The sequence below is a fragment of the Alexandromys fortis genome, unplaced genomic scaffold, assembly GCF_014885135.2.
Source record: "Alexandromys fortis isolate MF-2015 unplaced genomic scaffold, M_Fortis_MF-2015_v1.1 scaffold_325, whole genome shotgun sequence".
Lineage (NCBI taxonomy): Eukaryota > Metazoa > Chordata > Mammalia > Rodentia > Cricetidae > Alexandromys > Alexandromys fortis.
Genome location: NW_026068211.1, coordinates 266560 through 279319, shown reverse-complemented (window position 1 = coordinate 279319; position 12760 = coordinate 266560). Strand labels below are relative to the sequence as shown.

Here is a 12760-nt window from a genome sequence, read left to right as displayed (position 1 = left end):
AAAAAAAAAAAAAAAAAAAAAAAAAAGACACTTAAGGAAATGTTCAACATCCTTAGTCTTCTGAGAAATGCAAATCAAAACAACTCTGAGATTCCATCTTACACCTGAAAGAATGGCCAAGATCAAAAACGCTGATGACAACTTATACAGGAGAGGTTGTGGGGAAAAGGAAACATTTCTGCATTGCTGGTGGGAATGCAAGCTGGTACAACTCCTTTGGATGTCAGTGTGGCGATTTCTCAGAAAATTAGGAAACAACCTTCCTCAAGACCCAATAATACCACTTTTGGGTATATATCCAAAGGATGCTCAATCGTACTACTACATAATGTGCTCAATTATGTTCATAGCAGCTTTGTTTGTCATAGCCAGAACCTGGAAACAACCTAAATGCCCCTCAACTGAAGAATGGATAAGGAAAATGTGGTACATTTACACAATGGAGTACTACACAGCAGAAAAAAAATAAAGATAGCTTGAATTTTGTAGGAAAATGGATGGAGCTAGAAAACATTATTTTGAGTGAGGTAACCCAGACACAGAAATACATGTACTCATTCATAGGTGGTTTTTAAACATAAAGCAAAGAAAGCCAGCCTACAAACTACAACTCAGAGAACTTAAGACAACAATGCGGACACTAAGAGAGACTTACATAGAGCTAATCTGCATGGGAAGTAGAAAATAGAAAAAGACAAGATCTCCTGAGTAAACTGGGTGGGAGCATGGGGACCTTGGGGGAGGGTTGAAGGGGGAGGGGAGCAGAGAAAAATGTAGAGCTCAATAAATATCAATAAAAAAAATGAGAAAAAATCTGACTTGTCTATCCACTGGACTATTATTGCTCAGCCAGAAAAAGGAATGGAGGAGGGTAGTAAGATAGCTCAGGGAGTAGAGGGTTACTGCCAAGTTTGATGATCTGAGTTTAATCTTTGCAACCTACATGGTAGGAGAAAACGAGCTTCCACAAGCTGTCCCCTGACTTCCACGTGAGCTCTGCGGCATGCTCATGATCATAGCCACATCCCTCCACACACATTGCGCCAAGTGTGGTGACACGGGTCTTTAAAATCCCAGCCCTCAGGAGGCAGAGGTAGGCTGAGCTCTATGAGTTCAAGGCCAGCCTGGTCTACATAGCAAGCTAACACTACATATTGATGCCTTACTCTAAATAAATGTATTAAAATTGCTTTTAATTTCTTTTCTTCTTTTCCTTCTCTTTTTTTTTTTTTTGTTGTTGTTTTTTCGAGACAGGGTTTCTCTGTAGCTTTGGAGCCTCTCCTGGAACTAGCTCTTGTTGGCCTCAACTCACAAAGATCTGCCTGCCTCTGCCTCCTGAGTGCTGGGATTAAAGGCGTGTGCTACCACCACCCGGTGCTTTTAATTTCTACAAAAGAAAACTAAGCATTGAGAGATGCTGGCATGGATGGACCTTGATCATGTGATGTGAGCAGACAATGGTAGACACAAACCACCACACAATGTGTGACTCTACTGACATAAAATGCCCAGAGCAGTTAAGCCATGAAGACAGATTTGTGAGTGCCTAGGGCTGAAAGGATAATGGTAAAGGGACCGAAAGACTGGGGTGCTAGGGGCTGGAGAGATGGATCAGCGGTTAAGAGCGCTGACTGCTGTTCCAGAGGTCCTGAGTTCAATTCCCAGCAACCACATGGTGGCTCACAACCACCTATAATGAGATCTGGTGCCCTCTTCTGGCCTACAGGCAGGATACTGTATAAATAAATAAAATAATTAATAAAAAAAAAGACTGGGGTGCTAGCTAAGGCATGCAGAGTATCTTCTGAGTGATGAAGTGTTCCAGCCAACATTAATAGTTGTGCCAGAACCGGCAACTAGCAACTAAACCAAAATCTGCTAAAGCATAAAATTCCAAACAACATTTAGCTAACAAAGATGTAATGAGATGGTGGGAAAGATGCTGCTCTCACTAAGAGGAGTAGCTAAGTACCCAAAGCACTTGGTCACAAAGGACTCAGGTCCTGTATGCATATGGAAGGCAGAGCCATCACATGAAGTTAACAGTTAAGGGAAGAGGCCTGTACCTTGTTCTCCTCTCAAGAGTTGAAGGAGGCAAATCTAGGAGGAAGTAGGAGGCAAAGGAAAGCAGGGAAGAGAGCTCAGTGAACAACAATGATCAGTGCTTTTCCTGAAAAAAAAAAATCACATCTAAGGAGTCACTGCTGTGGGGAAGTTCCTGGACAGTTAACCAATGCTATACTTGCAAGGACATACACAAAGCCCTGCCACAACACAGACCATGACAGAGGGGTACAAATACCTGGATTCTGTTGAAGATTGTCAGCTTGGACCTCATATCTCGGGGAGGATCTGCCAGAGGCCCAGCTGATGCAAAGGAGGCCATGGCCACCTGGCTGGGAGAAGCTGCACAGCACACATCCATCTTTACTTTCTCCTTCCGGAAACCGGAGAATCTCTGGGCCCTGGGGTGGCCTGAGAAGAGCCTGTAGCCTCCACCTCGGGGGCAGACTGGACCCTTCTCACCTCTCATGACCCCTGAAGCCAGGGCATTCTCCCCTTGCCCCTGTTTCCCAACCAGCTGAGTTCCAGCTGGCTCATCTCCACCTAACTGGGACTGCCGTGAGCCTGCACTGGGGAGAATGTCCCCCAGATCCAAGGTCCCTTTGGCCAGAGACGAGCTGTCTGGATTCCGGGAGGGGTGCAGAGCTGGCCCTGTGAGGGATGGTGGTGCAGAGGCCACTTTGGGTCCTCCTTTTGTGTCTCGCCTAGGGCCACCAGGAGATGTTTCTCTGGACACTGCAGGCATGGTTTTCCTCCTGCGGACTGGGGATCCCTCTGGTTCTGAGTGCCCAGGGCCTATCTGGAAAGAGTCCACAGTGGGTACTGGTGGCAGGGCCTGTGGTGGCCATGGCCCCTGCAATGGCTTCAGTGCTGACTGCTTGCTCTCAGGTCCCAGTCTCTGGGCTGAGGCTGTGGCCACCTGGGTGTGGGAGAAGATCCGCTGGGACTTGGCAATCATCTGGAGCACCTGCATCTGCTCATGGCTTACCAGAGACTCCTGTGACTTCATGAACAGCTGCCGGAAGAGGGGTGTGGCATCTGAAGGGAGTTCACCTGGGTTCTGCGTGTCTTGGAGCCCAAGCTCTGTGGGGCTCTGCCATGGGAATGATTCACAGTCAGATTTGCTCTTCTTGGGAGCCCAGCCATCATCTTCCCCAGCTGCCTGTCGAACATCACTGGAAATCTCACCAGGTGCCTTCAGAAGTGCAGGAGGTAATGGTAGCAGCTCCTCCTGGCTGGTGCCCAGACTGGGTGAAGGCTCCACTGTAGTGGGGATGCTGCTGGGCCCAGGGCCACCCTCAGAGCCCTCCCAGGATGGCACTGTAGGAGGCTTGTGAACCATAAACACATTGCTGCCTTTGTTCTTGGGACAGCCAGGCAGGTTCCTGAGCCATTGGAAATTGTGGCTGGATGGCTGGGATCCTGAGGGAACTGAGTGGCCTCGGAATAGAGGCAGGCAGGCTGGCAGGGAGCTGCTCTCTGGCCAGCCCTCCAGGGAGGATGGTCGTTGAAGCCGTGGAGACTCTGACTCCAACTCTGACTCTGATGGGTCAGGGGCATCGTTCTCAGACACCCTTGACTGGACAGCTGTGAACACTTCAGTGGCAGGTTCCTTCCGTGGAGGATGAGTTTCCTCAGGAACCTCAGAGCCCAGGGTTCCTGAGGCCACTGGGGCACTGGCTGGTGTACAGGATGATGACCCCAGTGAAGTGGGGCAGGCACAGGCTGAGCTCCTTGCTTCGGTGTCAGAAGGCCCCACTGCTGGGCCAGGAGAGGGAATCTTCTGGTGGACGATGCTGCTTACAATACAGCGAAGGAGGTCTCGGTTGGGCAAGACAGAGCCAGGGGACCTAGCTTCTGAGGGCCCCAGGGACCTCAGACCACTGGGTGGAGGCTGGTTGGCCACATCATGGTTGTGGGTAGGGTCCCCATAGCCCTCTTCTTCTGGTGGGGCCTCCTTCAGGATGCAAACTCCATGCTGAACCTCATAGTGGCGGCGCAGGGAACGGTAGTCACAGTAGCTTTTGCTGCATCCCTGCTCAATGCACACAAAGGGCTTGGTCTTCTGGTGGGTGAGCATGTGCCCGGTCCTGCAGTGAGACATGGAAGGGAGGTCACCAGGCAGGCCTCAAACACTGATACAGGAACTGTTTGGGCCCCTTACACTGTCTAACCAACTGGGAGGGATTCACTTCCCTGCCCTCATCACTAAGAAACACTGGGGGAAAAATAAATCCCACAAGAGCCAGATCAGGTTTCCCCAAAGTGGGATCACAGGGATAGCAGTTCTCTAAAGGTGAACTCTGGGGACCCAGGCACAGCTGGGATGTGTTAAAGCATCTACCACCCCCCTCACTTTACTCTTTGGAGGTTCACAAAGCACGCAGGGTTGGAGGTAGGTTTAACCTTTGCTTTCATATAGTTCCACCAGCATTCCTGAGAAGCAGAGCTCTGCAGAATACATTTGAGGAGACGCCAGTCTGGAACTACCACAAGTCTGTCAATGGGGACAGCTTCCTGAAATGCCCCCCCCCATCAACTCCAGCCAAGAAATCAGCTTACCAATAGTCAATAAAACCTTCCTAGAGCCAAAAAGCCAGTATGTCAATAAGCTGTGCAAGTCTAAATGTGCATCAATGCGTGTCGTGTCTACTCCTGTCTTTGCGGACAATGACACAGCCAACAATGAGCCCTTACCCTCAGGGTCCTAACAGTCTAGTTTTGGAAAATCCCAGTGTTATATGGCTGGGACATTTTAATGACTTTCTACAAAGAACATCCATGGTCTTGTGAGGAAAAGACTCAGAAGATCTAAGCACTAGGCCCAGGAGAAAGCTACCTCCTTTGCCTGAAATGAGGCTGAACCAGAGGGTGAAGAGAAAGCCCCTCCCTCCACCCAGAATCTTAGCTAGGCATCATCCCCTCCCACTCGCAAACCTCATAGCAAAAACTTGTTATTCTCAAGACATTAACTACAAGGGGGCATTGCTCTAAGCTTTCTTTTCTTTCTTTCTTTTTTTTTTTCCTGTTTTTTCAAGACAGGGTTTCTCTGTGTCGCTTTAGCTGTACTAGAACTCAATCTGTAGACCAGGCTGGCCTCAAACTCACAGAGGTCTGCCTTCCTCTGGCTCACAAGTGCTGGAATTAAAGGTGTGTACCACTACCCCCCCCACACACATATGGTCACTCTTAAGCTTTTATACGAGCTTTTTTTTTAATTTTAGAAAATTCTCAGGGGTTGCAGACCGAGAGTCCTCAGACACCTGCCAGGGACTTGAGGCACCTCTTTACCAAGTTAGCCAAACTCATTTGACTGTTTTTTTTTCTCATATAGTACAGGGGGACCACAAACTTGGTATTTATGAAGTTGAGGTTGCCCTTGGACTCTTGCTTTCCTACTCCACCTCCCCAGTGTACCATCATGCCTGGTAATTGATCACACTTATAAACCACAAGAGTCATGTCTGCAAATAGAGGCAGGGATTTACTCACTGGTATAAATTTGGGGGCTCAGTAAAGAGACCTGCCCCAGACAATAGCAGTGTGAAGAGAACAGAATCCATACCAGAGGACAGGGAACACATATCTGGGTACCACAGAGGTGGGAGCTCAACAAAGGACAGGACAGGATGGGTGGATAAGAGCATAAGGGAAAGACAGGTGCATGCCCCCTGCCCTTCTCCTGACCAGACTCTTGACATACAGGTGGTCCTGGCGCTTGAAGGCCTTGCTGCAGACTTTGCACACGTGTTTCCTCTCCTGGCTGTGCGTCAGGTAGTGCTTGCTCAGGGAACTGGCGCTGCTGAACACCTTCCCACACAGGCTGCAGTCCAGGAGCGGGTTCTGAGGGGAACTGTGCTGCCGCTTGCCTTTCCTTGTACTCCCAGTGGCCCTGCCTCCTTCATCTGTCTCTTTAGGTACCTTGAGTGCTCCCAGCCCCAGGTCTAAACAAAGGGAGAAAGCACAGATTATGTCAGGCTAGGGTTTGGGAGTCCAGAAGCAATATAGACTCTTAGCACAGAGCCCTGTCCAGGTTGCCCGAGACCCCTCCACCTCAGCAGCTCTGCATGGGCAGAAGACAAGTTGTAGCTGAAAGGGAACCAAGGTCCAGAACAGGCCATATCTATAGAACTGCACCTGGTTTTGGTGTAAGATGTGGAGGACTGGGATGGCACAAGGCTGAACTTCTAGGGCAGCAGCAAGACAAGACAAGCAGAGCTGGAAGCTGATCTACCCTGTTACTGATATTCACACAAGGTCTATCTGGAGCTACATTATCCAAACCTAAGAAAACCTAAGAACTGTGCACTCACCCCTCTGGCTCTGCTCTTTTTACAAAAATCTACCTGCTTTTTCTAGTAAAATGTTAAAACAACCTTATATCTAAAAAGAGAGCGTAGAGGTGAACACATTATTTGTTCCTGCTCTCTTTCTGTGTGTGTGTTCTTGAACTCACTGGGGATTGAACCAAGGGTCTGACATGCTAATGCTTGGCAAGTACTCTACAAGTGAGCTATACACCAATGCTGTATTATGACCTATGAAACAGCATTCCAAGCAAAAGTTGTAGAAATATCCAAGAACATGGAAGTATGTCCAATCATACTACTAAATAGAAAGAAGGAAAGAAAGAAAGAAAGAAAGAAAGAAAGAAAGAAAGAAAGAAAGAAAGAAAGAGCAAACTATTTGAAAACAGAATGACCCCAGGTGTGAAAACAAAAAAGTAAATTTAAGCCGGGAGGTGGTGGTGCATGCCTTTAATCCCAGCACTCGGGAGGCAGAGGCAGGTGGATCTCTGTGAGTTCGAGGCCAGCCTGAGTGAGTTCCAGGACAGGCTCCAAACCAACACAGAGAAATCCTGTCTCAAAAAAACCAAAAAAAAAAAAGAAGTTAATTTAAGTAGAAACAGGCAGACTGGAGTTTATTGGCAGAGAGATGGGCTCGTTTTAGCCCCCTCCTTGTATGTGTCTGAATTACCACATTTTCTGTATCTCTTGGTAAAATGACAGCTGGTATTTTTATGAATTCTGTCTCATGAGGAGCAGCTGAAGGAATTGGGGACATTCAGGTGGGAAAGGGAGTTATAATCAAGTACTGGAAAGACCAGCGCATGGAGAAAGAGCAGCTTGCCTCTATCCTGTTTCAGGGGGGCAGAGAGAGATTTGGGATAAGACTGAAGGGAGAAAAATCACTGTGGTGAGAAACTTAACAACTCTAAAAGTATAAATAAGAAAACCAGGCTCCCTCAGGATACAGTTCTTAGCCTTGCTGGGGTGCTTTAAGTACACATTAAAGGAACTGTAAAACTAGAAAACAAACTACAGCAAAACAAAGCTGCTAAGGGCACCAAACCAGGTAAAGTCATGGCCTAAACAGTCACTCGAGCTTTCTAGAAAGCAATGTCATGAAGCTGTAAGTTGTGAGCAGAATGTTCAGTGAACTAACTCAAAAGAAGATTCAGTATGTAAAGTTGTTCACAAGCACTGGAAAGAAAGAGTTCTGGCTGCTCTTGCAAAGGACCAGACAGATTCCAGATTCCAGCACCCACGGCAGGCAATTCACTACTGCTCCTAACTACAGCTCTGTCTTCCACAGGTTACCTACATACATGTGGAATACATTAACACATACACATAAATAAAATAGTTTTAAAGCTGTTCATAGAAACTTTAATAGTCCAACATGACTGTGATCTGACAACACACTAGAACACCTATGACAGTAACGATCAATTCAATCTTACATAGGAATCCAAATACATCAAACTTTGGAGGGTGGTTGAGACAGGATCTCTCTCTCTCTCTGTATAGCCCTGCTTGTCCTGGAACTCACTCTGTAGACCAGGCTAGCCTTGAACTCACAGAGATCCACTTGTCTCTGTCTCCTGAGTGTTGGGATTAAAGGTGTGCACCACCACTGCCTGGCTTCAAATACACCAAGCTTTTAAATCATCAAACACCATCACATTATTTAAGTGGATGAGAATATTGCTGGATATGGGGCCTTTCACATGAATTAACTCTATGAAACAACATATACCTGGGCAATATCACCCATGCATTTGAAGACTCATGAGCTAGACCTATTGGTGCATACCTGTAGTTCCAGCTAAAGCAGGAGAACTGCTGAATTCAGTCTGGAAGACACAGTGGATAGTACCCCACCCCTGCACCCACACCCACACACAACAAAACAAAACAAAAAACCAATGCAAACTAAGTATTTACATGTGCAGTATATGACTGAAAGGTGTTTTTCTCTTGCTTATAACTATATTTTCTATAATAGACATATTTATTTATTATTTATTCATTTGGTTGGTTGGTTAGTTTTTGAGACAGAGTTTCTCTGTGTAGCCCTGGTTGTTCTGGAACTCATCTATAGGTCAGGCTGACCTCAAACTCAGAGATCCACCTGCCTCTACCTCCCAAGTGGTGGGATTAAAGGAGTGCGACCACCCTAGAATATTACTTCTCTAATTTAAAAAATTAATATAAACAGGAGTTTTGGCTCATGCCAGTAGTCATGAGCACTTGGGAAATGCTGAGACAGGAGGATTACTCAGAGTCTGAGGACATCCTGGACAACACAGTGAGAATGTCTTAAAAAAAAAAACGTAAAAATGAATGACATTTGGGCATGCAGTATATGCCTGCAATCCCAAGTACTCAGGAGGCCAAGGCAAGAAAACTGCTGGAGCCCAGGAAGTTAGTTGATCAATAGCATAGTGAGATACCCATCTCAAAAACAAAAATGAGGAAAATGGCACAAAATTTAATTTAATTTCAAAAGCATGGAATTGAAATTTAATATATGAGGGGGGCAGAATAACAGTTGAGTATTAAGGAAGGCTAAACTAAGCAGAACTCTAAGAATAATTGATGACAATTAGGGTTCACATCCCCACCACTAGTGTTTTTCAGTATTGTGTGGTTCCAAAGATGATTGCTACACCACAGCCCTGGACCTGGTTAGTGCCGCAGAAATCTCCCCATGTGAACACTCATAATTCTAAGTCCTGTTATGCCATCATTCCAACACAGACTCAGGCCTGACACTGCTTGGTCATTATTATTATTATTATTATTATTATTATTATTATTATTATTATTATTATTATTATTGTGGAGTGGGATTTTCAAAATCTTTCATGGTAGCAAATTTTTTAGCACTTCCTCAGACACAGTTCCACCAGATTACTAGCTGTGTAGACTGGCATTTGCTTGTGGATTTCCCTGTGAAAGATGTGACTATAAACTCCCAGGAACTCTAGCCCTGTTAACCCATTGAAGCAACTTGCCAGGAACCAATAAAGAGGGTCCAAACCAAACCAAACCAAACCAAACCAAACCAAAGAATTCACTTCTACAGGAGGACAACAGCAAACCAAATTGAGACTTACCCAAGATTTCAATTGTTTCACTAATTCTCCCCTTGTTCTTCCATGGCTAAAGAGAAAAGTTTGGAACTGAATCCAAAAGCTTGGAACTGAATACTTTTAAGATGAAGAATTACTGACAGCATTCAGTATCGGTTGAACAGTTAGCTGGGAATGGTGGCACAACCTATCAAGTATATAGTCTTGGCTCCTGGACAGACTGAGGCAAGAGGTCTGCTGGAGCCTTGGTGTTCTGAAAAGATGGCAAGACCTCTTTTTAAAAGACAAAGCAAAGTCGGTGGTGAAGGTGCATGCCTTTAATCCCAGCACTCAGGTGGATCTCTATGAGTTGGAGGCCAGCCTGATCTACAGAGTGAGTTCCAGGACAGCTAGAGATACACAGAGAAATCCTGTCTCAAAAAAAAAAAAAAAAAAAAAACACCAAAAAAACCAACCAAACAAACAAACAAAAAAAGACAAAACAGAAAAAAATCAACCTCCTCCTAACACCTGTCTGGTACATTATGGTCTATGGAAGGCTTTTGCAGTCTTTTTCACTTCTCACCATAGTTATTTTGGGGCAGGGGGCATGAGAGGATTGGGGTCCCTCCTTACTTTACAGATGAGTACATGAGGCCTGGAAAAGTTAGACAAGCACAGAACTTAATGGATAGGATCCCAGATCATTCTGCAAGAATGAAGGGTACAGCAATGATAGGAAGGTCTCCTACAAAGCTGATGGTCTGCCTACACACCCACTTCTCAATCTTGGTCCCTAGGGTTAGGGTTCCCTTTCCTTCAGAAGTTGGGAACAATTCCAAAGTAGGCAAAAAGGCTCCCAAAGAAGCAAGGATTTTTGTTTTGTTTTTCTTTCTTTCTTTCCTTCCTTCCCTTTTGTTTAGTATGTCTGTTTTTGGAGACTGTGTCTTACTAAACTCTGGCTGGCCTTAAATTTGTAGTTTCTCCTGCATTTGTCTTCTACATGTTGAGAATATGAGCATGTACCACCATCCCCAATTAAGGAGAATTTTCCTAGCTAATGCCTGCAGATTCGATCCCTGGCTGGCTGCAGAAACTATGGGTGCTCTGTCCATTAAGAGCCTCACCTTGTAAGGAGGTCTGGGATTCGGAGTCTGCATATTCTTCCAACAGTTTCACAGAGTCACTGTCCTTCCCTGAATACAGAGATAAGGTGTCCAGATTGTCCTCCAGCACCTCGCTGGGCATATCTGATGTGGAGAGACTGGGATCAAGATCCAAACTGCTTAGGCCAGCATAGAGCAGGTCCCGTGTGCTGGGGCCCAGGTCCCTGTTGAGTGTGTCACTGCAGTTGAGCCCTTGACTCTCGGAGAAGGAAGAGAGGTGCCCTTCTGATGGAAGGGCTCCCTCTTCCCCAAGGTTATATGGCTCCATAGTTTTCCACAGCCAGGTCCTGGCCAGAGCCTGTCTCCAGACAAGCAAGGGCGTGTCCAGAGTCAGAAAGGAGAGAGCACTTGCTGGCAGCTAGCTTCTGAAAAATGAACAAGGAGGAGTCAGAATTAAGAGATGGTAGATATGGTAGGCAGAGTGTAGACTTGGAAATGGAGCAGCCCAAAGGGGTTTGTTCTTGGCCAATTCTTGGCCGCCTGACCTTGGGCAGGCCCTATGAGCCCCATTTCCTTATCTGTCAATTGGACAGAACAGCACATGGTGGACTGTAGAGTCCTTTTCCTCCTGTTATAAGCACAGGAGAGAGCAGATAGACTTTAATGCGTGTCCAGGCAGAAAAGACAAGTAAGAAAACCCCAAGTGCTAGAAACAAGAAAACACACAGCTAGATGTGTAGGCACAAGTCAGAACATTGAAAAATTCATGCCTGGGTTTAAGCTTGGGACTGCTTATCCATTTGTTCTATGTGGCCAAGAGACACATGAAATACCACTGGCCAAATAGAGACATGATGTCTATGTAAAACAACGTAGACTGGCAAAGTCTGGTACAAAAAATGAGTTTCGGTATAGATTTAATTTAGATTAAATGTTGAAGTTAGGCTGGGAATGTGGCTCATTTAGCAGAATGCTTGTCTAGCACAAAGTTCTAGAGGTTCCATCCCCAGCATCACATAAACTGGGCATGCCTGTAATCCCAGCACTTGGGAGATGGAGGCAAGACATTCTTGGCTACATAGACAGTTTGAGGCTGAGACACAGTCTTAGCCATCCTCCCGTCCTGCTCTCTATAAAAGGAATAAGAGAGGCTGTATCACTAACCACTTCTAGTGATAAAATAAAAAGGATCATAAATAAGTACTATGAAAAACTGTGTTTAGACAGTGTGTCCACACAGTAGATCAACTACAAGACACACTACCCATGACCCAAGTCATTCAGCTCAAACACAAAAAGTTCAATGAGCAAATTCCTCAAAATAGACAAACTACTAAAACTCACTCAAAAAGAAGAAAACACATAAATTATCCTAGCAAATAAAAAAAGTTAGGGAATGTGCCATGGTGCCCACCTATATTCCTAGCACTCCAGAGGCTGAATGGGAAGAGCCCTTGAATCCAGGAGTTCAAGACTGGCCTAGGGAACACAAGTAGGTGGAGAAGAAAAGACAACAGGGGGAAAGGAAGAGAAGGATAGAGAGAGGAGAGAATGGGGAGGAGAAGGAAAGGTAAGAAGAGGACAGGTACAGAAAAGAAAGGGGGAAGAAGGAAAATATTAAATTAGTAATTCAAATACTTCCCATTCATCCCATCAATTCCATCACAGAAATACTAACAAAAATTAACTTTATCAAAACTCTCAGTAATGGTGAAAGTTTTGCAGCCCCTAGTAGGCCTCTGAAGGAAAAGGTGACCCACTGGATGGAGCAGAGTTCTTGAGATATTTTAACTTACCCTAGCCCATCCCACTCCCTGGCTCAGCAATGTTCTCGAAGAGGCGGTTGTGTATCTGGTGTGGGTTCCTGGTGCTGGAAGGAAAAGAGTAGAATTTGTTCTTAAAGAACCACAGCCTCCCATCTGACGTGTAATGGCTCCTGAAAGTCGATGGCAAAAGTCTTGATCTTCTTTTGCCTAATTTGGAAACTCCTCAGGGAGAAAATTGGTTTTGAGAGAGCAGCTGCTGAAGCCTGCGGCAAAGAACTGACTTGGTAAAGTCAGTGAGAAAGCTGGGGTGATGGTGCCCCATGAGATAAGAACTGAGAAGCTTTCACGCTTAGGTTTCTCACAGAGTTGGACACAATCATATCACACCACCCATCAACTGCTCCCCCAGGAACTAGTCTATGTAGCTCAAAGTCATCAGCACACACAAACGTGCATGTGCATGCTCA

At 45.7% G+C, this 12760-nt stretch overlaps 1 protein-coding gene across 1 annotated transcript in view; it reads right to left on the bottom strand.

The window, feature by feature from the left end:
• Znf541 (zinc finger protein 541) overlaps nt 1–10855 on the bottom strand; it is a 27375-nt gene extending 16520 nt beyond the window's left edge. Inside the window, exons 1-3 of the mRNA XM_050130309.1 lie at nt 10549–10855; nt 5768–6008; nt 2303–4154 (exon numbers count right to left, since the gene is read on the bottom strand). Coding sequence (XP_049986266.1) covers nt 2303–4154; nt 5768–6008; nt 10549–10855 — 2400 coding nt within the window. The remainder of the gene's footprint in view (nt 1–2302; nt 4155–5767; nt 6009–10548) is intronic.
• Nucleotides 10856–12760: the final 1905 nt, after the last annotated feature.